Here is a 23,061-nt window from a genome sequence, read left to right as displayed (position 1 = left end):
GTAAACAATCAAATTCGTAATTGGAATAATCGGAACTGGGATATGTCAAACAAAATTAAGATAGTCAAAATGATGGTTCTCCCCAAATTTCTATTCCTATTTCAAGCCCTTCCATATAGTATCCCCAGTAAAATAATTAAGAAATGGGACAACTCAATAAAAACCTGGATAACAGGTAGAAATAAAAATAGAATTCCCAATTCAGTATTCTATTCTTCAGAACAGAACGGAGGATGGGGGGCACCCAGTCTACAAGACTATTATGAAGCCTGCCAATTAACAAGATTGTTAGAATTAGATTTTGATGACTCAAGAAGATGGGTCAGAATCGAAAAAACAATAAACGGATGGCACAATTGCCTATGTTTAAAAGGATGGGTAGATAATAAAATTCTAAAAGAAATTAAAGGAGGGCCAATGATCTCATCCATGGAGTGCTGGAAAAAATGGCAAGGTAAACTGCCAATAAATAAAGTAGATATACTCCCAATAGAGTTTTTAAATAATAAAAAGGAACAGATATTTGGTAAAGCGATAACAAAATGGAATGAAATTGATAAAAGACCTCTTAAACCCAGATGGGACAATTAAGGATTGGGAAATGATAAAAGACATTTGTGGGCAAAGTAACTGGCTTCTTTGGAGTGGACTGAAACAAAGGATTATGAATTGGAAGAAAAAGGAAGGTCCAGAAACAGATTTTGACCAAATTTTAAAATGGAAATTAGAAAAGGAAAAAGGCCTGATGGGTTTTATTTATAAGATATTAACGGAAAAACAATATAAATTGAAATAAACATTGGCCGAGATATGGAAAGAGGACATGAATATTAACGACTCTGACATCGAATACTGGATCAATTCAATTAAAAAAATCAAGCAGATAAGGATAAGAGAAACCCAAAGGAAAATACTGACTAAATGGTATAGAACCCCAATCCAATTAGCTTATATAACTAAATCAACCGCAAAATTGTGTTGGCACGGATGTGGGAAAACTGGATCTTATATTCATATGTGGTGGGAATGTGATGAAGTACAAAAATTTTATAACAAGGTAAAGAAAGAAATTGATGATTTAACAGGACATAAATTGATTTTGAAAAATAAAGAATTCTTCATCCAGAAATTAGATAAGAACAAAATTACTAAGGACTGGGGGGAAATTATAAAATATATGTTAGTTGCCGCTCAAGCAACAGTTGCCTTGGGTTGGAAAGAGCAAACAAAGTGGGAAGTTAAAAAATGGTATGAATACCTAGCTGATTTTATGCTTCAGGATTATATCCTTGAAAGGAGAACTAAATATATATCAGGCCGAATCAAAAAGAATTGGGAGCTGAAATGGGGAAGATTGATAGATAAAGTCAAAGGACAAAGAAAATATAAAGAATTGAATCATTCTCTACTTACGATTGATCAATTAAAATAATATCTGAATGGAAGAAAGTACTGTTCCCAGAGGGAGGGGGAGGGGGGAGGGGCGAAAAACTACTGGACATAAATGGGAGATAAAAGTGGAACTAACAAGTGTAATGTTACCGAGAATATGTGATTGGATGTGTATGTTGATGGATTTTGTTGTTGTTTCGCTGGTATCTACAATAAAAAACATATTTTTTTAAAAAAAGTTAAAACGCAGCAATAAAACATAAGGATGGGCTGATCAAAGTATAGCTCTCTGTATGTATAGCCCTCTGTGGTTGAAAAGAGGTTGAAATGTCCTGAAAGGAGGGAACTCTGCACATGGGCCAGCAACCATGTTCAGAGCTGCCACCTCTTATCACACTTTACTCATATCTTTACACCAGAAAAGCAGATGTGATGGGAACCATAAAGGTTTCCCATCCTACTTAATTGCCCAACGGTCGGCAGTCTCTTGTATGCTCTGCAGTTCTATGGACATCAAAAAGCTCCCAAGGAAAACAATTGTTTTAATCTAGAGCCCCCAGATGGACTAAGTGACTTGAAGGTTGGGTTGCTGACCTGAAAGCTGCCAGGTTCGAATCCCACCCGGGGAGAGTGCGGATGAGCTCCCTCTATCAGCTCCAGCTCCATGCGGGGACATGAGAGAAGCCTCCCACAAGGATGGTAAAAACATCAAAACATCTGGGCGTCCCCTGGGCAACGTCCTTGCAGACGGCCAATTCTCTAACTCCAGAAGCGACTCCAGTTGCTCGTAACACACAAAAAAACCTGGATAACTGCCTCTTGTATCCTCTGGGGTTCGTTGTGGTGAATGTAAGACAAATGTATTACCAGCTCTCAAGTTTCCACATGTGAGAGTGAGAGTGATGGAGAGACAGAATGGGAAATGGGACTGCTGACAATGTAAGAGGGACTATTATCTACTTTAAAGTGAGGTTCATGCTTTCCAATCTCATTGTGATGAGAAGGTAGGTAATGGGTTCAAATTAGAGGAAAAGAGATTCCAGCTAAACTTTTGGAAGCACTTCATTGATCAGAGCTGTTCAACAGTGGAATATGCTGCCCGGGAGTCCAGTGGAGTCTCATTTTCAGGAGGGTTTTAAGCAGAGGCTGGATGGCCATATGTTAGGAGTACTTTGATTGGCAGAAGGGGATTGAACTAGATGGCCCTTGGGATCTTTTCCAACTACAATTCTATTTGGGGCCCTACGTGTCGCCCTACATGCCGCTCCCTCAGAGTGACACTTCCCCATCACATGTCGGAAGCATCTCCCTCATGGCAAGGATCTGTGTTGACTCCATCGGAACGAGTACAACATGAGCAGGCTTCTGTGTTGGGAGGGAAGTGTCTTACGATGCTTCCACTCCACTTTTGGGCAGGGTCTCAGCCATAAATCCAGCAACGTCTTGGAATGGGCAGCGTGCCCATTCGTCGCTGGACTGGTGGGGAAGCATCCTAGCAGGGCCGGCCCCACTATAGAGGCCACGTGAGGCCTCCGCCTCGGGCGCAGGTCCGGGGGGGGCGCCGTCAGGCTGGGCGGGAGGCGGGGCACCGCCCTGACGGTGCGCCACCCCCCGCCCAGTGCGCCCTGGCCTGGCTGGCCTTGCCCGGCTGGCTGCCGGCTGGGTAAGGCCAGCCAGGCCACAAGGCTTGCCTGGCCAGCTGCCACAAGGCCAGGGTGCACTGGGCGCGAGGCGGGGCACCTCCCACCGCTGCGTGGGAGGCGGGGCCAGGGCGAATAGCGTGGGAGGCGGGGCCAGAGTTGTCCCCGCCTCCCACGGTATTCGCCCTGGCCCGTCTGGCCTTTTCTAGCTGGCCAGACTGCAACATGAGCAGGGCCAGGGCACGCTGGGTGGGGGGGCGGGGCCAGAGTTGGCCCCGCCTCCCACGCTACACCCGCTCGCCCGTCTGGCCTGTTCTAGCTGGCCAGACTGCAGCGGAGGTCCCTCCAGGCCGCGATTGTGGCCTGGAGGGACCTCCGCTGCAGTCTGGCCAGCTAGAAAAGGCCAGACGAGCGAGTGGGAGTAGCGTGGGAGGCGGGGCCAACTCTGGCCCCGCCCCCCCACCCAGCGTGCCCTGGCCCCGCCTCCCACGCAGCGTGGGAGGGGGGGCCAGGGCACGCTGGGCGGGGGGCAGGGCCAACTCTGGCCCCGCCTCCCGCACTATTCGCCCTGGCCCCGCCTCCCACGCTGCGTGGGAGGCGGGGCCAGGGCACGCTGGGTGGGGCCAGGGCGCAGGAGGCGGGGCCGGTGGCGGGGGCGCTTTTCAGCACCCCCGCTTAACACTGCATCCTAGGCAACTTTCCAAGCCCTGTCTGATGAGGTGGTTAGATTTGCATCATGTACACAAGTGCAGATGCAGACTGCAGCCAGGAAATCAGAAGATGTTTCCTTCTTGGGAGGAGAGCAATGGCCAACCTTGACAAAATAGTGAAGAGCAGAGACATCACACTGGCAACGAAGGTCCACATAGTGAAAGCAATGGTATTCCCCATAGTAACCTATGGTTGCAAGAGCTGGACCATAAGGAAGGCTGAGCGAAGGAAGATAGACGCTTTTGAACCCTGGCGCTGGAGGAAAATCCCGAGAGTGCCTTGGACCGCAAGAAGATCCAACCAGTCCATCCTCCAGGAAATAATGCCCGGCTGCTCACTGGAGGGAAGTATATTAGAGGCAAAGTTGAAGTATTTTGGCCACATCATGAGAAGACAGGAAAGCTTGGAGAAGATCATGATGCTGGGGAAAATGGAAGGAAAAAGGAAGAGAGGCCGACCAAGGGCAAGATGGATGGACGGTATCCTTGAAGTGACTGGCCTAACCTTGAAGGAACTGGGGCAACGACAGCTGACAGGGAGCTCTGGCGTGGACTGGTCCATGAGGTCACGAAGAGTTGGAGACGACTATGTGACTGAGAGAGAGACACACACAAGTGTAGGTTAACTACACAATTACACTTACTCTTTCTGATCAGTCCAGAGGTTGGTATATTTACTTCCATCCATAGCAACCAATGCCTGCCCCAACCTACTATAAGTTGGGGTTTTATGTAATTTCTGGTCTGTATGGCTATGTTCTAGCAGCATTTACAGAGGATCGGAAACTGCCAGCCACAAATGTAGGTGAAACATTAGGAGAAAATGCGCCTTTGACACTACTATAAGTTGCTGTAGCTTCCCTCCTTCCCTCATAATTCTTCCCATCCCCCCCAAACTGTTTTAATTTTACAGGGATGTTCCTCGTTTATTCTGCCACTTTATTTTCCCAATTGATTTTAAAATGTCTGTTTCTCTTCCACACTCTCACTTTTCATGCTTGTCCTCAACTTTCTTCCATCACTACAAAATGATTTCAAAATTCAAAAGTAGTTGGCACTCAGGGAACCTCGCAGAGAGTAGAGAAAAGCAGTCTCTCCTATCAGTTTCTTCTCATTTATAATGTTTGTCATCTGGACCACAATCTGATGTTGCTTAATCTTATGGGTCCTGGTTAAATGTTGATGGGTATAAGACCATGTTCTCTACACTCCCCTTTACAACGTGCCCTGCCTTAGTTACACTAGGCATTAGTTGTAATAGGATATGCTTTGTTTTTCAAAAGGGACTCTATAAGATTATATTTAACTCACAAAGGTCAGGGACAAATCTTTCTTTATATTGACCAGATAATCAGAAGCCTTCATTTGGTTTTGAAAGGAGAAGAACCAGCAGCAGACATCTCCCAAAAGAAGTTACAGGAATAACCCATGCAAAAAGGAGTTCAGACCTGGGATTATAAATCCAGATGTTAGCCTTGCAATCTTTTCAAATGTCAAGGTAGATCTGTTGCTGAAAAGGTAACCCTCCAAACATTACCATGGTCACTATATTTCTCCTGGTGTTTCTCTGTGTTGGTTGCATCCTTCTCTTGTCATGGAAGAGCAGAAGAGAAACAACTATCCTGCCCCTTGGGCCCACCCCACTTCCTATCCTGGGGAATTTTCTACAACTGGACCAAGATGATCTGTTGAAGTCCCTGATCAAGGTAGGTCTTGATTCTCCCATCTTTCTCCTCTTGGATTAAGAGATACTGGTGGACTAAAGCCAATTCTTCTTTGAGACTAAAGGGAAGAGGGCAGGTGAAAGCACACTATAAAAGAATGACTGAGCAGAGCTGAGAGGAGAGGCTAGTCCTTCAGGAATGGGGGAATCTTTTTAAATCCCACCTCTGCCACCAATTATAAAAAAGGCACTGACACCAAATATATCGGACACCTCTCCACTCTACACACTCTCACGCAGGCACACATATGTGAGAGGCGAGGATATACCGTTTGATTTTAGATTTTCTTTTAAAATGGTAGCTGCCACCAACCTAAAATGTCTTTAGGATTTTTGTTATTAAATGTGTCTGAGGCAACCTTCTCCCATTCCCTGCCCACACTGTTTCTACCCCAGGCTCCCAAACTGATGTCCACTATGAGGCTTTTCTGGGGTATTTTATTGTTGTATTGCTGGAACTTTTATAAAGGCTTCTCGATGGAAATATACACTGTGGATGCTTTTGAAAATTGAAAATAGAATAAAAATTTATTTTCTTAAAAACTTCAGAGAGGTTCATAAGCGTAGTCAGTAACAGACGTTCTTTAGCTTAACTTAGTTGTATGTTTCAGATTACTTCACTTAGTTTCAAACAGTTTCAACCAACCAATCTATCTATTGCTCGCAAAAACCTTTGCTCTGTTTGCTGAGAATAGTCACGAGTTCCCCTGGGTTGTTAATTAACTCTAACCTAGAGTCCTTCTATTAACCAGCCCAGTAGTGAGAGTCAATCCCTTGAGTTATCTTCCCCTCAAGAAATCCAAACTGCCTGACCTAGCCTGTCAGTTTCACAGTTTTTCAGTTCTCTCTCTCACACACACTCCAAACTGCTCTTTCCTCTCCAAGCCCCTAAACTGAACTGCTCTCTTCAAACCCCAAAACAGAACTGCTTGGAGCTCTTTTTTCCCTCTGCACTCTAAGACTTGGCTCCTCCCATCTGCTCTGGTTGGCCAATCCTAGGAGTCTCTCTCTTAAGCTCCTCCCCCTTTCTAACCATACTCAAGATGGCTGCCTGGCATTCCTCAACAAAATGGAGGCTTGCCTCACTCACTGTTACCCAGGCTTCATTCCAGGCCTAAAGGTTCACTACATACACCCAAGGAGCCCAGACACCTATCTCACACCATATCATTATTGGCATGAGCCTTCACGTCATTTCCAATTTATGGTGAACATAAAGTGAACCTATCATTGACTTTTCTTCTTATCATTATTATAGTTGGCCTTCCTTCTCTACAGGTTCCGCACCCACAGATTCAACCAGCCACGTTTTGAAAATATTTAGGAAAATATTCCAGAAACAAACCTTGATTTTGCTTCATGCGGAAGTCTACACAGATGTATAAGCATATTTTACAGAACACCAACACTCATTTGAGTTGTTTGCCATTTTTTTAAAAAATGTGCCATTTTATATGCTATTGTGTATAATGGGATTTGAGCACTCATGGGTGTTAGTATCCACCCAAATCCTAGTGGAGATCAAGGACCTACAATATTATATATTTATATAGTGCCATCCTTGTACTTGGAGGAAGAACAATGTAATACTCAGGAAGAAAAAATGAAATGTGAGGTATATACCTCACAACCTCTGAGGATGCCTGTCGTAGATGTGGGTGAAACGTCATGAGAGAATGCTTCTGGAACATGGCCATACAGCCCAGAAAACACACAACAACCCCGTGATTCCGGCCATGAAAGCCTTCGACAACACATTCTGAAGAATGGGTCATCAACCATAGTAGTAACCATCTGTGATGCCTCATGGGCCTTGTAGTCCTGCTCCCAGTGCCATCGTGGCTAATGAAGACGAAAACATGGGGTTTTCGCCGGCTCAGCAAGAGCCGGAATCTTTCCAGATGCCTGATGTTGATGTTTTTGCCCAAGAACCCATTAAAACAGACCTTGAGCAGCTCTCACCCTCTTTTGCTAGGAGACAGTCCTATGCTGCAGACAGGGGAGTGAAGGAACAGGTTCGCAGGAGTTTGAGAATTGCAGCTAAACAAGACACTGATTAGCCATGCTTCCCCTGGGAAAATCTAGGGAGTCTCACATCTGGAGAAAGCTGGGTTTCGTTTCCTGTTCTCTAGGGAAAGAGAACGCTGGACACCTGCTTGGCAGGAAAACGATATAGGTGCCTGGCACGGTAGGTTCCGTGCGGAGTCAACGGAGCAGCTTGAGGAGTGATTTCATGTTTCCAGCCTAGTGTGGACTTCGCAAAGTCCACAAACCCAGTTACCTTGCTTTGCCTATCCAAGTATTCAAGAATTGCCTTGCCTTGTTCCTAGCCACGGATCTTGCTTCAAGAATCAAGTTTTATTCTCGACCTTGTTGTGGTTTTTACCTTGGACCTTGAAAGACCCTGGACGCTTCCCCACACTATTGCCTGGCAATAGTGTGTGTTTCGGTTTCTTGGATTCAACTTTGAACTCTAATATAAAATATTGGACTTTACATTTCTGTACTAAATTTGACCTTTCCTGAAAGGACTGTTGCTGGACTATATTTTCTACTTGTTTTTATTATTCTTACATATTTCTTTAATAAAGATATTAGATAGATATTGGCCTCCGTGTCCGGTTCTTGGTGCTCCGTTGCCACGGGCGTGACACCATCAGGCTGTGACTCACATACACAATCTGTCAAAAGCACAACCACATTCACAACTGCCTTGTTCACCACACAAACATATAAATATGTGAATGATAGTAGTCAGTTTGCATGAACAATGTGAGCTAGGCCATTTTACTTCTGAATTTAGTTCTCCTTATCTCCAAATGACTTTTGGGGCAGGTGTCTTCTTCTGAGCTTGAAGTATCCCATAGGAGACCTCTGTCTTTCTCTTGGCAGGTTAGCAAGGTTTATGGGCCAGTGTTCACTGTGTACCTGGGACTGCAGAAGATTGTGGTTTTGTGTGGTTATGAAGCTGTGAAGGAGGCCTTGGTGGAGCACGCAGAAGCATTTGCTGGACGTGGGCAAGTCCCGGTCTTATCCAGGTTTCTCAAAGAGCATGGTGAGAACATACCATACCCTCCAACTGTCCCAATTTGGAAAGAAGGATCTCAATTAATCCTCTGCCGTCCCACTTTCTCTAAGGATCCCCGGTGGTACAGTGGGTTAAACCGCTGAGCTGCTGAACTTGCTGACCGAAAAGTTGGCAGTTCGAATCTAGGGAGTGAGGTGAGCTCCTGCTGTTAGCCCCAGCTTCGGCTAACCTAGCAGTTTGAAAACATGCAAATGTGAGTAGAGCTATAGGTACTGCTCCGGTACCGCTCCCCAACCGTGCATGCTTGGAGGGGGAGGGGGAGGAAGGAGAAGGAGGGAAGTGCGGAGCCCCTCAGTAGGCTTCCCCGGGCCCCAAGGGCTCTGCAAAGCACTCTTTAAGAACTGCTGGTGTAAATTGTGCTCACAACTTGTAACCTACTTTGATGCTTTGAAATTATAGGTATTGAAGAGATAATATGCACAGGAAAACTGGTCCCCCCTCCCCCAAATTCTGCTTATATGATGATGATGATGATGATTTTTATTATTATTATTATTAATTCATTATTATTATTAATTATTATTATTAGTGATTCCTTGCTATTCCACTTTTCTCCCATGGGTGGGATTCAAAGTGGTGTACAAAGTTTAAACACAGAATATGGCACACAGAATACATAATCAACCAAAACATCATATACTCATTTAAAAATAACCCAATTTAAATGCACCATATAAAACAGTTAATACAGCAGGTACCATTAAAAGTTTCCCTAACCTCCGGCCACCAAGGTTATTTGTAAAGCTAAAATTATACAGCTCATAAGACATCAATTTCAAGGTCATATCACAGTTGACAGGGCCAACAAAGTATGCAATGCAATGATGAAGTTTTACCAGCGGTTATCTGGCAGTGCCTATTATCATTTGACTTGACTTGAATAGCACAAGACTTGAATAGCAATTTATAGTTGGCCATTCCAACGTTGAACTCTGGGTCACTATAAGTGGCCCGTAAATGGAGTATTGTTACTAGTTTTATTTTTCATTGTTGGATTGTATGTTGTGCATTTATGTTTATTACTTGCATTGTTTTTAAATTGTTGCATGTTTCTGTTTTTATTATGTGTATTGTACTGTATTGTGTTGTTTTTATCATGTTGGAAACTGCCCCGAGTCCCCTGAGGAGATAGGGCGGTATATAAATCAGGTTTTTATTATTTTTATTATTTTTATTATTATTATTATTATTATTATTATTATTGATACAACAACATAGTATGACACAGCAAACGAGATCTATATGCTGGATTTCGTATCACAAAATCACAGGTTGAATACTTCCCAAGTGTCTAGGACTGTGTGATGTATTTTTGGATGATGCGCGCAGATCCCAGTAGGGTGGCCTTTTGCAGTTGGCAGATCGTAATTTTGTCAATGTCTATTGTTTCCAAATGCCGGCTGAGATCTTTTGGTACAGCACCCAGTGTGCCCATCACCACCGGGACCACCTGTACTGTTTTCTGCCAGAGTCTTTGAAGTTCAGTCCTGATAGCAGCTGAGTTATTAGTGTTATTAGAGTTATTATTATTATTATTATTATTATTATTATTATTATTATTATTATTTGTCTGGGAAGTCCTGGCTCCACAGAAAAGTTTTAATTTGTGAACAAAAGGCCAGTAAGGAGGGGGCCAATTGTACCTCTCTAGGAAAGGAGTTCCAGAGCCGTGGGGTCACCACCGAAAAGCCCCTCTCTTGTTCCCACCAAACACACCTGTGATGATCGTGGGACTGAAAGAAGGGCCTCTCCTGATGATCTCAGGGCTCAAGTGGATTGGTAGGAGGAGATATGGTCCGTCAAGTAGGCTGGGCCCGAACCGATTAGGGCTTTGTAAACTAAAGCCAGCACCTTGAATTGCACCTGGAAACAACCTGCTTCAGGGACGGAGTAGTTCTCAAACCAGCAAACAATGTAGTGAACCCTTTGGATTCCTTTCCTCTTTTGTTAGAGACCCTTCAAGGACCTTCTATCTTCTTTTGTCCAGGGATTGTGTTTTCCAATGGGGAACGATGGAAACAACTCCGCCGGTTCACTGTTACCACTTTGAGGAACTTTGGCATGGGGAAGGGACGCATGGAGGAGAAAATCCAGGTGGAAACTTTGTGTCTAGTGGAGGAGTTCAACAAAACTGAAGGTAGGCCTTCAACTTTTTCTGCCCTGTGGCTTCATAGAACCCAACCTGTAGCATCCAACATACATTAGTCACCATTATTCAAGTTATACCACGTCTTAAGCAAAGCAAGCTAGCATAGCAGTTATTTAGCTTCCAGGTTGGGCAAAGACTACCATCAGCTATCTCCCCAGACATTGCTCTAGGTATATACTATGGAATGAATGCAATTTACATCACTTTAACTGCTGTGGCTCAGTGCTAAGAAATCATGGGAACTGAAGTTTTGCAAGACTCTGGAATATCATGATTTTGTAATGGTATCATTTGGAAGTATTTTCCATAAGAAGTAAATGAACGAAAGATAGCAATTCTAAATAAAAGTGGTACCGAGGAAGCAACACGAGAAAAGTATCAGGAATGTTTAGTGGAAACTGCTGTTTCAAATGGATATAAATTATTATTATTATTATTTGAAACGCAACAAGATGAGTCCACAGCAGACACTCTGCTGGCTGTTGTATTGGATCACATGTCGGACACTTCCCAAGTTTTCTAGGACTGTGTGATGTATCGGCAAATAATGGGTGCAGATCCCAGCAAGGTGGCCTTCTGCAGCTGGCAAGTGGTAATTTGGTCAGCGGCATTTGTGTTTAAGTGCAGGCAAGGGTCTTTAGGCATTGCACCCAGTGTGCCGATCACCACTGGGACCACCTGGACTGATGTGTGCCAGAGTCTTTGTAATTTGATCTTTATATCCTCATATTGTGTCAGCTTTTCCAGTTGTTTCTCTTCAATCCTGCTGTCACCTGGGATTCCAACATCGACAATCCATATTTTGTTTTTTAACACGATCGTGAGGTCAAGAGTATTGTGCTACAAAACCCTGTCTGTTTGAATTCGGAATCCCAGAGTAGCTTGACAAGTTCATTATCATCATCATCATCATCATCATCATCATCATCATCATCGACACAAAAACACAGCAAACAAGATACACACACACACACACACACACACACACACACACCATTTATTTATTTATTTATTTATTTATTTATTTATTTATTTCCGTCCTGAAGGAGACTCAAAGCGGCTAAATCTGATGTAAATATCTACAGTACAGATACACATTCTGTGTCCTATGATCTTTCCCCTTGCAACCTCTTTTTCTACCAGGAAACCCTTTTAACCCAATGTTGCTTCTCAATTGGGCTGTTGCCAATATTATCTCCTCCATCTTGTTTGGGAAACGCTTTGAATACAGCGACGCGCAATTCTTCAGGCTGAGAAACCTGATGGCTAATGTTTAACAACTCCCCCAATACCATGGCAAAGGTAACAAGAACACACTCCATTTTTCTCTACGCTGTTCGACCCTGGCCTCACAACAAAATTAGAAAGACATGAGTATTGTTGACTATAGTTGTTCCTAGGATGCAGGTAACTCCGTAACTTGTATTTAGTGTGCTAGAATAGATATGAAATGTGTGGTATGTTAACTGCCTGTGAGCATGTGCAAAGTACACTGTTGTAGAGGTCAAGGGGCACAGCTTCCAATAAATTTGAGCCAGGGAACCTGTCCCTTTGAGAAATCCGTGGTAACAGGGGATACGGTATAAAGCAAGTCTAATGGCTTCTTATGACCCCACCCAATCTCTCGCCCTGCTGCAAAACCTAGTTGTACAGCCTCTTCCCAGAAATTATGGATAAGATCCCCGGGATGCACCGCAAGATGGCAAAGATTGGCTTAAAGATTGTGGACATCATTAAGGAGAGGATCGAGACTCAGCTGGCCTCCTTTGATGCTTCTGATCCTCAGAATTACATTGAGTGTTTCTTAGTGAAGATGGAACAGGTAATGACTCATTCTATCAATTCATGATCTTAGGGATCTGGCATGCATGCTTTTGAAACCCTTCTTCATTCAAGGGTTTTCAGGTTGGGACAAACCCAGCTTTGAGATTTTAGATCTGAAAGCTGAGATCAAGAGCAGTGATTCTCAACCTTTTTAATGCCACGACCCATTAATACAGTTCCTCATGTTGTGGTGACCCCCAACCATAACATTATTTTCATTGCTACTTCACAACTGTAACTTTTCTGTTATGAATCGTAATGTAAATATCTGATATGCGGGATGTATTTGCATTCATGGGACCAAATTTGGCACAGATACCCGATACACCCAAATTTGAATACTGGTGGGGTTGGAGGGGGGATTTTGTCATTTGGGAATTATAGTTGCTGGGATTTATAGTTCACCTACAATCAAAGAGCCCTTTGAACCCCAGCCACAATAGAATTGGGCCGATCTTCCCACACAGAACTCCCATGACCAACAAAAAATACCGGAAGGGTTTTGTGGGCGTTGAGTTTTGGAGTTGTAGTTCACTTACACCCAGAGAGCACTGTGGACTTCAAACAATGATGGATCTGGACCAAACTTAACACGAATACTCAATATGCTCAAATGTGCACTAGTGGAGTTTGCGGAAAATATACCTTGACATTTGGGAGTTGTAGTGGCTGGGATTTATCGTTCACCTACAATCAAAGAGCACCCTAAACACAGCCCACAAAGGATCTGCACCAAAGTTGGCACACTACCTACATGGCCAACACTGAATACTGGTGGGGTTGGGGGGAGGCTGTTTTTGAATTCTGGGAGTTGTAGTTTACCAACGCTCAGAGAACATTCTGTACCAAACTGGTGATGGAACTAGTAAACTTGCCACACATACCCAACATGTCAAATGTTAAATCCTTTGGGGGTTTTGAGGGGACTGTCCTCAGAGGTTGGGAGTTATAGTTCACCCATATCAACAGGATTTCCTGTCTGTTTCCAAAAAGAAAGAGAAGGACAGGTAGAGAGATCTTTGGCCTTCTCTGCCAAAGGGGTTCCTAACACCATCAGAAATATGTGTTTTCTTATGGTATTTGGTGACCCCTCTGAAACCCTCCTTGAAATCTCCCCCCCCCCCCGCGGGGGTCCTGACCCCCAGGTCTAGAGGCTAGCCCTTGGGGTAGCTCTTGGTGATAATATCAGTATATATGTTGCTGTAAGCACCAACCACAGTTACAAAGGATATAGCTAATAATGAGGGAAGCATGCACATACTCTTTCCAAGATAGATTAGAGCAGTGGTTCTCAACCTGTGGGTCCCCAGGTGTTTTGGCTTACAACTCCCAGAAATCCCAGCCAGTTTACCAGCTGTTAGGATTTCTGGGAGTTGAAGGCCAAAACATCTGGGGACCCACAGGTTGAGAACCACTGGATTAGAGACTGCCAAGCACTGAGACGTCACAACCATAAAAAGTATGACCCCTGTATCCACAGGGGATATGTTTCTGAGCATTCAATGGGAACAGAAAACCATGGATGATAGCAAACCCTGTGAAAATAAATTTCACCCACTGAAAGCTACTATAGAGCATAACTGCACAACAGACAGCCCGTGGGCTGCATATGATCCCCCAAAGGGTTTTGGGTGTCCCAAAGAAGCTACCACTCTCACTAGTTCCCCTGCCGCCAGTGGTCGGAGTTGTAATTTATAAGGTCTTTCGCCATCTCTGATAAAGACACTCCCATAACTCCTTATCTGACAGCTCGAAGCAAAATAAGGGGAGGTGACCCAACCTGAACGCTCATCCTGGTTTGCCTCTCCCCCGCCCCACTCCAGTCCTATGGTTTAAACCAGGGGTCCTCAAACTTTTAAAGCAGAGGGCCGGTCCACAATCCTTCAGACTGTGGAAGGGCCGAATTATCATTTGGAAGAGAAAAAACCCAAAAAATTCCTATGCACACTGCACATGTCTTATTTGTAGTGCAAAACAACAACAACAATGAAAGAACAATACAATATTTAAAAATGAAAACAATTGTATTGTAACCAACATAAACCTATCAGGATTTCATTGGAAAGTGTGGGCCTGCTTCTGGCCAATGAGATAGTCAAGTTAATTAGGATTGTTGTTGTTGTGTGCCTTCAAGTCATTTCAGATTTGGGCGCGCCTAAGTCTAAAATTATTTATTTATTCATTTACTACATTTATTTATTACATTTATAGCCCGCCCTTCTCACCCCAAAGGGGACTCAGAGCAGCTGTATGTACATGCAATATATTATATTATTAGCATAGCACAATATTAGCATTATATATTACTATATTGAACTATACCACTATACTGTAATATTATATGTAATATATATCATATAATTAATATTATTATATGGTATTATAAGTATTATATTGTATAACATTATAATATTATTATCAATATTATATGTATATACAATATATTATATTATTTAAAATGATATAAAATATTATATTATAAAACTGAGGGCGGGGGCCAGGTAAATGACCTTGGAGGGCCACATCCGGCCCCCGGGCCTTAGTTTGGGGACCCCTGGTTTAAACTCATAAATGATACTACTTTAACTGCCATGGCTCAATGATGATTCTGTAGCATTGAGCCATGACAGTTAAAGTACTGGGTTGCTGTGAGTCTTTCAGGCTGTATGGCCATGTTCCAGAAGCTTTACTGACGTTTCGCCCGCATCTGTGGCAGGCATCCTCAAAGATTGTGAGATAACCTCACAACCTCTGAGGATGCCTCATACCTCACAATCTCTGAGGATGCCTGCCATAGATGCAGGTGAGACATCAGGACAGAAATCTTCTGAAACATGGCCATACAGCCCGAAAGACTCACAGCAACCCAGTGATTCTGGCCATGAAAGCCTTCGACAGTACAGTTATAGTACTGTCAAACTGCATCCATTCTACAGTGTAGATGTACCTTAGTGCAAATTAACTACAACTTGGAAAGGTTACATTTTAAGGAGTACAATTTCATGAATCCTCAGTTGGCTGGGGTCTTCATTCCCAAGCTTTGTATATATGTACTATTTATATGTCTTTGGGCTTTGCATTTGGTGTTTACTGAGTGAAAGAGAGATGCCTCAGATGAATTCTTCACTGAAGATGGCTTCTTGTTGAGTTCCTTTATAAGATTTATGAGTGGTGGTGTTTGTTTTTATTATCTATATGTTGCAGTATCTTCTGGACAAGGTCTAGCAAGGTCAAATATTGGGGCCACATTAGTTAACCAGAGACCTTGGAAGGTTATCTCCGCAATTTTGGGGGGTCTGCTTCTGGTCCTTTGTAGACTCTGCAGTGGTTTGGATCCTTACACTTCAAAATACACAGTTGTCACCTTGTATGGAACAGATTTTTATATAGTTTTTTTTTTAGAATCCCTATAATACAGTATGATCCCTGTGTCTATGGCACAAGTACCTACAGTTTCACTTATCCAGGTCTGACAAAATATGTCATCTTTAGGCATTTTCTGTCTTGTGTGATAAAACCCTTAACCAGGACTAGGAGAAGCACCAGAAATGAACGTGAAGCCTGACAGTTCCCATTTCACCTTGATTCTTGGTAGGAAAAGCACAACCCAAATTCAGAATTTTCCATCAAGAATTTGACCTTATTCCATAAGGAATTTACTTATTGCTGGGATTGACACAAGCAGTATCACCCTGATATATGGTTTTCTCTTCCTGCTGAAGTACCCCCACGTTCAAGGTAAGGACCTCTATCAGCTCTGTTTGAGGGACCTTGGAAGTCAAGATCAGACTGATGAGGGATTTTGATATTCTGAGTGCTTTATTTTTGTGGAAGGTGTTTCCAGAATGCAAGAGAAGATGGGTGAAGAGGGTGATTGTACATTGACTGGTGCCTTGGTTGTCAGGTTTCCAAAACAGCGATATGAGTCAGTCAAAATCCACAACATTCACAAAGATAATCATGAAGCAGCTATTCAAATTTTCATTAGTCTAAATATTAAATGCTATAATCATTTGTTTCTCTAAACTTAACATATTGTACACATTCATAAATTTCTCAGTGTGCACATTTTGGTCTGAATAAGGGGCTCACACCCCCAAATATTTTATTTTATTTATTTATTTATGTCATTTCTATCCTGCCTTTCTCACCCGATTGGACTCAAGGCGGCTTACAAATCTGGCAACATTCAATGCCAATAAACAACAATACAATAAAATAAAACATAGAGGCATTAAACAATTAAAAACAATATACAAAACTTAAAACATGTTAAAAGCCTGTAGTTTATTCTACTTTGGTTCTGAATAAAAATGTCAAGAAATAACTGAAAATATGGTAACCTGATTTTGGCATCCAAATTGCTTTCTCACCTTCTCAAGAAAAAGTCCACAAGGAAATCGATCGTGTGGTGGGGCAAGGGCGGATGCCAACGGTCAAGGACAGGAATCAAATGCCATATACTACGGCTGTATTGAATGAGATTCAGAGGTTGGCTGATGTGGTGCCCATGAATCTGCCACACTTTGTAACTCAAGACACCCACTTCAGAGGTTATGTGATCCCTAAGGTAAGATTCCGAGAAAGAGTCCCACCAGGAATGGTGGCTAAAGGATCCAGCCCTTTTCACCTTCCTCTCTGTATGTACTTTCAAATCTAATAATCTGGCCTTCCACAGTCTGATGGTTTTCTCAACCTCCTCTTCCACTAGTACTTTTCCTTATGACCACTGTACCCTTTGCTTTCTTTCCCCTCTTCTTTGAAAGTTTATCCATATTTATTCATTTGCTGGAAGACTTTGGAGGCCTTGTGGAGCAACTGGTTGGTAGCCAGCTGCAATAAATCACTACTGAACGAGAGGTCATGAGATCAAACCCTGTGTCGGAATGAGCTCCCAACCATTTAATAGCCTAGTTTGCTGTTGACCTAAACAGCTTGAAAGACAGTTGCATCTGTTGAGTAGAAAATTTAGGTACCGTTCTATGTGGGCAGGCTAATTTAACTAATTTACAACACTATAAAAACTTCCAGCACTGTGCAGAAAGGAATGAGGAAGAACTCCATCAAGGGACTCGGTATCACAAGTGGACGATGAAGCAGCAGATCCCCCTGTGGCTGGAATCGAGCATACCCTCATGAAGCCGGAAGCTGGAAAATGTTAAATTGCCTCTGTGTCTGTCTATATGTCATATGTTTAATGGCATGGAATGTTTGCCATGTACATGTGCCTTGTGATCTGCCCTGAGTCCCCTTCGGGGTGAGAAGGGCGGAATATAAATACTGCAAATAAATAAATAAGTGGCACTGGAACTGCTTGGAGGCCCTTTGAAAAATTAATATTCCTGTCTTTCATGTAGTTTTGCCTTTGGTTATTAAGAAACATTAGAACAATTTGCTACTTGGTGGCTGATGAGAGCGGGTTACAAAAGAGCATAAATAAATAAATAGTTTTGGATCTGAGATAGATGTACTTACAGAGCTCTGGGTATGTACATCAAGCTTTGTGGATTTCGAGCTGTGATGATGACAAATAAATTGCTTGCAAACTGATTAATCTTGACACTATTAATACAGTATATGAATTTTATTTCTCAGTTGTGCTCAACAGCTAACTGACACAGTGTTTTTTGGCAAGAATGGATACATCTTAATGTGTTGAATCTCCACTTCCACAAAAGCTTGGAAGCATGGTCTCACAGCTTTTCGGCTTTTCTTCATCTCAAATGTTGGTCACTTATTTGCTCCCCTCTTACTTCGTCTCTCCCAGGGAACCTATATCTATCCCTTGCTCAACTCTGTGCATTATGACAAGCATCATCATGCCAACCCAGAAGAGTTTGACCCTGGGAGATTCCTTGACAGCAACGGTTGCCTTAAGAAAGTGGAGGCTTTTATGCCTTTCTCAACAGGTGCGTATTAGAGCAGTGGTGGTGAAGTGGGTGTGAATGACATGGCACGGTGGAGTATGTTGTTTCAGGCCAGGGTGGGAGATGGCTTGATTTGCCAACGTCTTGACTACTGCACCCTAATTGGAAATCTGATTGATTTCAAAGTCAATTTCTTTTTTGTGCCAAGTTAAGACATAGCTCTTAAGTGCTTTATTATGTTCGTTTTTCAGGTATTAATGTTTGGCAATCTTTTGTTGTTTAACCCCTTGAGTCCCTTTTGGGAGATAGGACGATATAGAAATAAAGATTATTATTATTATTATTATCATTATTATTATTATTATCATTATTTTATTATATGACACAGCAAACAAGATAGCCATGCTGGATTTCATATCACAAAATCACAAGTCACCCTAATACGCAAAGATACTGTGGGACTTCCGAATCCAGACTGACAAAGTTCTGGAACACAACACACCAGACATCACAGTTGTGGAAAAGAAAAAGGTTTGGATCATTGATGTTGCCATCCCAGGTGACAGTCGCATTGACGAAAAACAACAGGAAAAACTCAGCCGCTATCAGGACCTCAAGATTGAACTTCAAAGACTCTGGCAGAAACCAGTGCAGGTGGTCCCAGTGGTGATGGGCACATTGGGTGCCGTGCCAAAAGATCTCAGCCGGCATTTGGAAACAATAGACATTGACAAAATCACAATCTGCCAACTGCAAAAGGCCACCCTACTGGGATCTGCACACATCATCCGAAAATACATCACACAGTCCTAGACACTTGGGAAGTGTTCGACTTGTGATTTTGTGATATGAAATCCAGCATATCTATCTTGTTTTCTGTGTCATAAAATAATAATAATAATAATAATAATAATAATAATAATAATAATAATTATTATTATTATTATTATTATTATTATTATTATAGTAGAGTCTCACTTATCCAACATAAGCGGGCCGGCAGAACATTGGATAAGCGAAAATGTTGGATAATAAGGAGGGATTAAGGAAAAGCCTATTAAACGTCAAATTACATTATGATTTTACAAATTAAGCACCAAAAACATCATGTTTTAAAATAAATCGACAGAAAAAGTAGTCCAAAGCATGGTAACGTTATGTAGTAATTACTAAATTTATGAATTTAGCACCAAAACATTGCAATATATTGAAAATATTGACTACAAAAACTTTGACTACTACCACAAATAAAGATAGAATGGCATAAAATGAACATACAGTAGCAACATTGTCAGAAATTAAATGAAAAGTTCAATCGTTGCTGCCTAGAGGAACAGCTGTGGATCGGGGCAGGAGGCAAATTGCATTGGATAATCCAGAACGTTGGATAAGTGAATGTTGGATAAGTGAGACTCTACTGCATTATTGCCTTTAGGGTTTAATTAACTTCAGCCATTATTGATTATACATTGTGATCTACATTGTGTAACAGTAGGGCCAAAATAGTTATGGGCTTAGGATGCATAGATTCAACCCATCATGGATTCAAAGCAAAGGTGATGTCAATTTTTGGCTACCAGGTATGTATTTTTGGTGGGTTATAGTTGAAAACATGGTATTTCCATGCACCACTGGATGTACTCCAAGATAAAACCCACCAGACCAGCTCTATGTGGTTGCATCTTCCTGACATTTTCTGATCTTAACTGAGAGGAGACTGTTTTGATCAAACAACCATAATTTTTCTGTTTCATCCATTTCTACCTGGCTCTACAGTTTTTACTTTTTTTGGCAGGGAAACGTGCTTGCCTTGGTGAGGGACTGGCCCGCATGATACTCTTCCTCTTCTTCACCACCATTCTCCAGAAGTTCACCCTCACATCACCTGAACCACCTGAGAAGATCAGCATTGCTCCTGCTTTCCACAACCTCACCCGCATACCCCCACAATATAAGCTTTCTATGGTCCCACGCCAGTTGTGATCTTCCTGTTCTTGTGACCACCAGAAGAATCTAATCTGTCTCCCAGGATCTCTAGATTTACCCTGGCTTTAACTTGTATGGGTTCTATCTTGCCCTTTAATTCTTTCAGATGCTTGATAGATTAATGACATTATCCAAAGTGCCAGAACCTTTGGTTAGAATCAAAGATTCATAGAATTAGAAGCAAACGCCTTGGCCATTCAGTCCAACACTATTCTAACATGTAAGAATGCATTATCCAAACACTCCTAACAGATGTCTCACCCAGCCTCTGTTTAAAAACCTTACAGTGTGCTGTAAGACAGCATATGTCACTGTCAAGCAGTTTGGGACCTGCTTATCTTCACAATCACATCCTCCCCTACGAACCCACACGGGCTCTAAGATCTGCTGGGGAGGCCTCCTCTCGCTTCCACCTCCATCTCAAGCATGGAGAGGGCCTTCTCGGTGGTGGCGCCTCAGCTCTGGAACTCTCTCCCCGGGAGATTAGACTGGCACCCACCTTCACCTTCTGTAAAGACCTAAAACCGTGGATAGTCTGGTGTGCCTTCGAGTAAATAGTCTCACTAGATACTCAGCCCCAATTACACCTCACTAACAATTACTGCACTTTGTCACCGTCCCTTGTCCTATAGGTGTTTTTTTATTGATACTGCTTTTCCACCATATTTATGACTGCATGACACCATCAAATAAGCCCTACCCAGAGTTCTATACACAAATTCCTACTCTCTGAATTTCCAGTAATTATTACTGTTCAGGTTCTAAATTGCTGTCGATGTTGTTTTATGTAGCTATAATGTTTTCATTTTGTTGATTGTGTTTTAACCCATGTTGATCGGGTTTGTCTTCATGTGAGCCGCCCCGAGTCCCTTCGGGAGATGGAGGCGGGATACAAAAATAAAGTTGTTGTTGTTGTTATTTTATTATGACACAGCAAGCAAGATAGATATGCTGGATTTCATGTCAAAAAATCACAAGTTGAACACTTCCCAAGTGTGATGTATTTTTGGATGATGCGCGCAGATCCCAGTAGGGTGGCCTTTTGCAGTTGGCCGATTGTAATTTTGTTAATGCCTATTGTTTCCAAATGCCGGCTGAGATTTTTTGATACGGCACCCAGTGTGCCCATCTCCACCGGGACCACCTGCATTGGTTTCTGCCAGAGTCTTTGAAGTTCAATCTTGAGGTCCTGATAGCGGCCGAGTTTTTCCTGTTGTTGTTGTTGTTATCATTATTATAATATTCTTGTTATCATAATGTTCTTTCTAATGTTTAGGTGGAATCTCTTTTCCTAGTTTGAATCCATGACTCCATTTTCCTAATCTTTGGAACAACAGAAAATAAATTGGCTTCAGCTTTGTGGAAAGAATCAGAGAAACATTTGGCTGTGTCCCTGTAGCCGGATGCAGAATGATTACATCATCTGTTGAGATGCCCAGAGCAGTGGTTCTCAAACTGTGAGGCCCCAGGTGTTTTGGCCTACAAATCCCAGAAATCCCAGCCAGTTTATCAGCTGTTAGGAGTTTTGGGAGTTGAAGGCCAAAACATGTGGGGATCCATGGGTTGAGAAACACTGGCCTAGAGGATCTTAGTGGACCTCAGATGATTTCATGCCTGGTTACAGGCACATAGCCAGATGCATTTCTAACCCCCTTTCTCCACAAAGCACAAAATGCTGTGACTCTTCCACTACAAGTTTTAAGGGTTGGAGAACTGCCACTTCTGGCTGTATCCCCATGGCAAGATATACAATTATTACATCAAACATTGAGATCCCTGTAGGATCCTGGTGGACATCAGGAGGCAATTTTATTCCTGCTTATAGGGAATGTAAGCTGTTGCTTCTCTGATTCCCTCTCTATTAGGCACAGAACATCTGGGGTGTAATGAACTATATAAAACACACGATATAGATCCTGAGTAGGTGGTAATATATCCGTTCACGCCGTTTACAACTGGTTCCCGGGTTTTATCCCAGTTTCGGTAACCTTTCTTCTGGTATGCGGCAAATGTTTTATTATTTCTTTATTGATGGCTCTGCATCAGGTATTATGTTTGCAGTATCAATATGATGCTGTGGATTTTGTGTGGCTCGCACTCAGGATCTACATCAGCATTGACTCTGTTTCCTTGGCTTTACTATTGATCCAAAACCTGTGGAGTCCTGAGGAATCATTCCAGAACTGCAGAGACTCTGAATCGGTTTGCCTTTAAGCCAATCTAATCCTTTTAGGACTGCAGAGACTTATATCATTTTGTTTGATTTATAATACTGAGTTAGATACTTTTGGGTTATATACCATAGGACTGAGCATTGATTCTGTGAATGTAATATGTATATGATGCTCTAATATACATATTGTGTACTACTTATGTCTTGAACCATTATTGTGTTTTATATAGTTCATTACATTGTTTAGAATAGACATCTGTGTTTATCCAATAGTACAGAACATCTGGGGCCCAAAAACCTCTGGCTATGTCCCTTTAGCAAGATAACCAATGATTACATCTCCTGCTTTTTAAAAAATTTGTGTCAAAAGCATTGCATAATAAATAAGTTTAAAAATGGTAAAATAAAGGAAATCACAAACAGCTAAATAGTTTTAGACCAAAAGTGGGCAACAGCAACCACATTGTCCGTGGCTTTGAACAACTCCTCCTCCGGTCATGAGGCAGGAC

At 42.4% G+C, this 23,061-nt stretch overlaps 1 protein-coding gene across 1 annotated transcript; it reads left to right on the top strand.

Annotated features, from left to right (window-relative positions):
- Positions 1-4,705: 4,705 nt before the first annotated feature.
- On the top strand, positions 4,706-21,871 carry LOC100568118 (cytochrome P450 2C44). Its single transcript, XM_062962502.1, has 7 exons — positions 4,706-5,448; positions 8,358-8,520; positions 10,541-10,757; positions 12,356-12,524; positions 16,869-17,129; positions 18,294-18,435; positions 20,189-21,871. The coding sequence occupies exons 1-7, from the start codon at positions 5,281-5,283 to the stop codon at positions 20,374-20,376; spliced, it is 1,308 nt and encodes a 435-aa protein (XP_062818572.1). The 5' UTR covers positions 4,706-5,280; the 3' UTR covers positions 20,377-21,871.
- Positions 21,872-23,061: the final 1,190 nt, after the last annotated feature.

Source organism: Anolis carolinensis, unplaced genomic scaffold (assembly GCF_035594765.1).
Source record: "Anolis carolinensis isolate JA03-04 unplaced genomic scaffold, rAnoCar3.1.pri scaffold_10, whole genome shotgun sequence".
NCBI lineage: Eukaryota > Metazoa > Chordata > Lepidosauria > Squamata > Dactyloidae > Anolis > Anolis carolinensis.
This window is presented reverse-complemented; position numbering and strand designations above follow the sequence as displayed.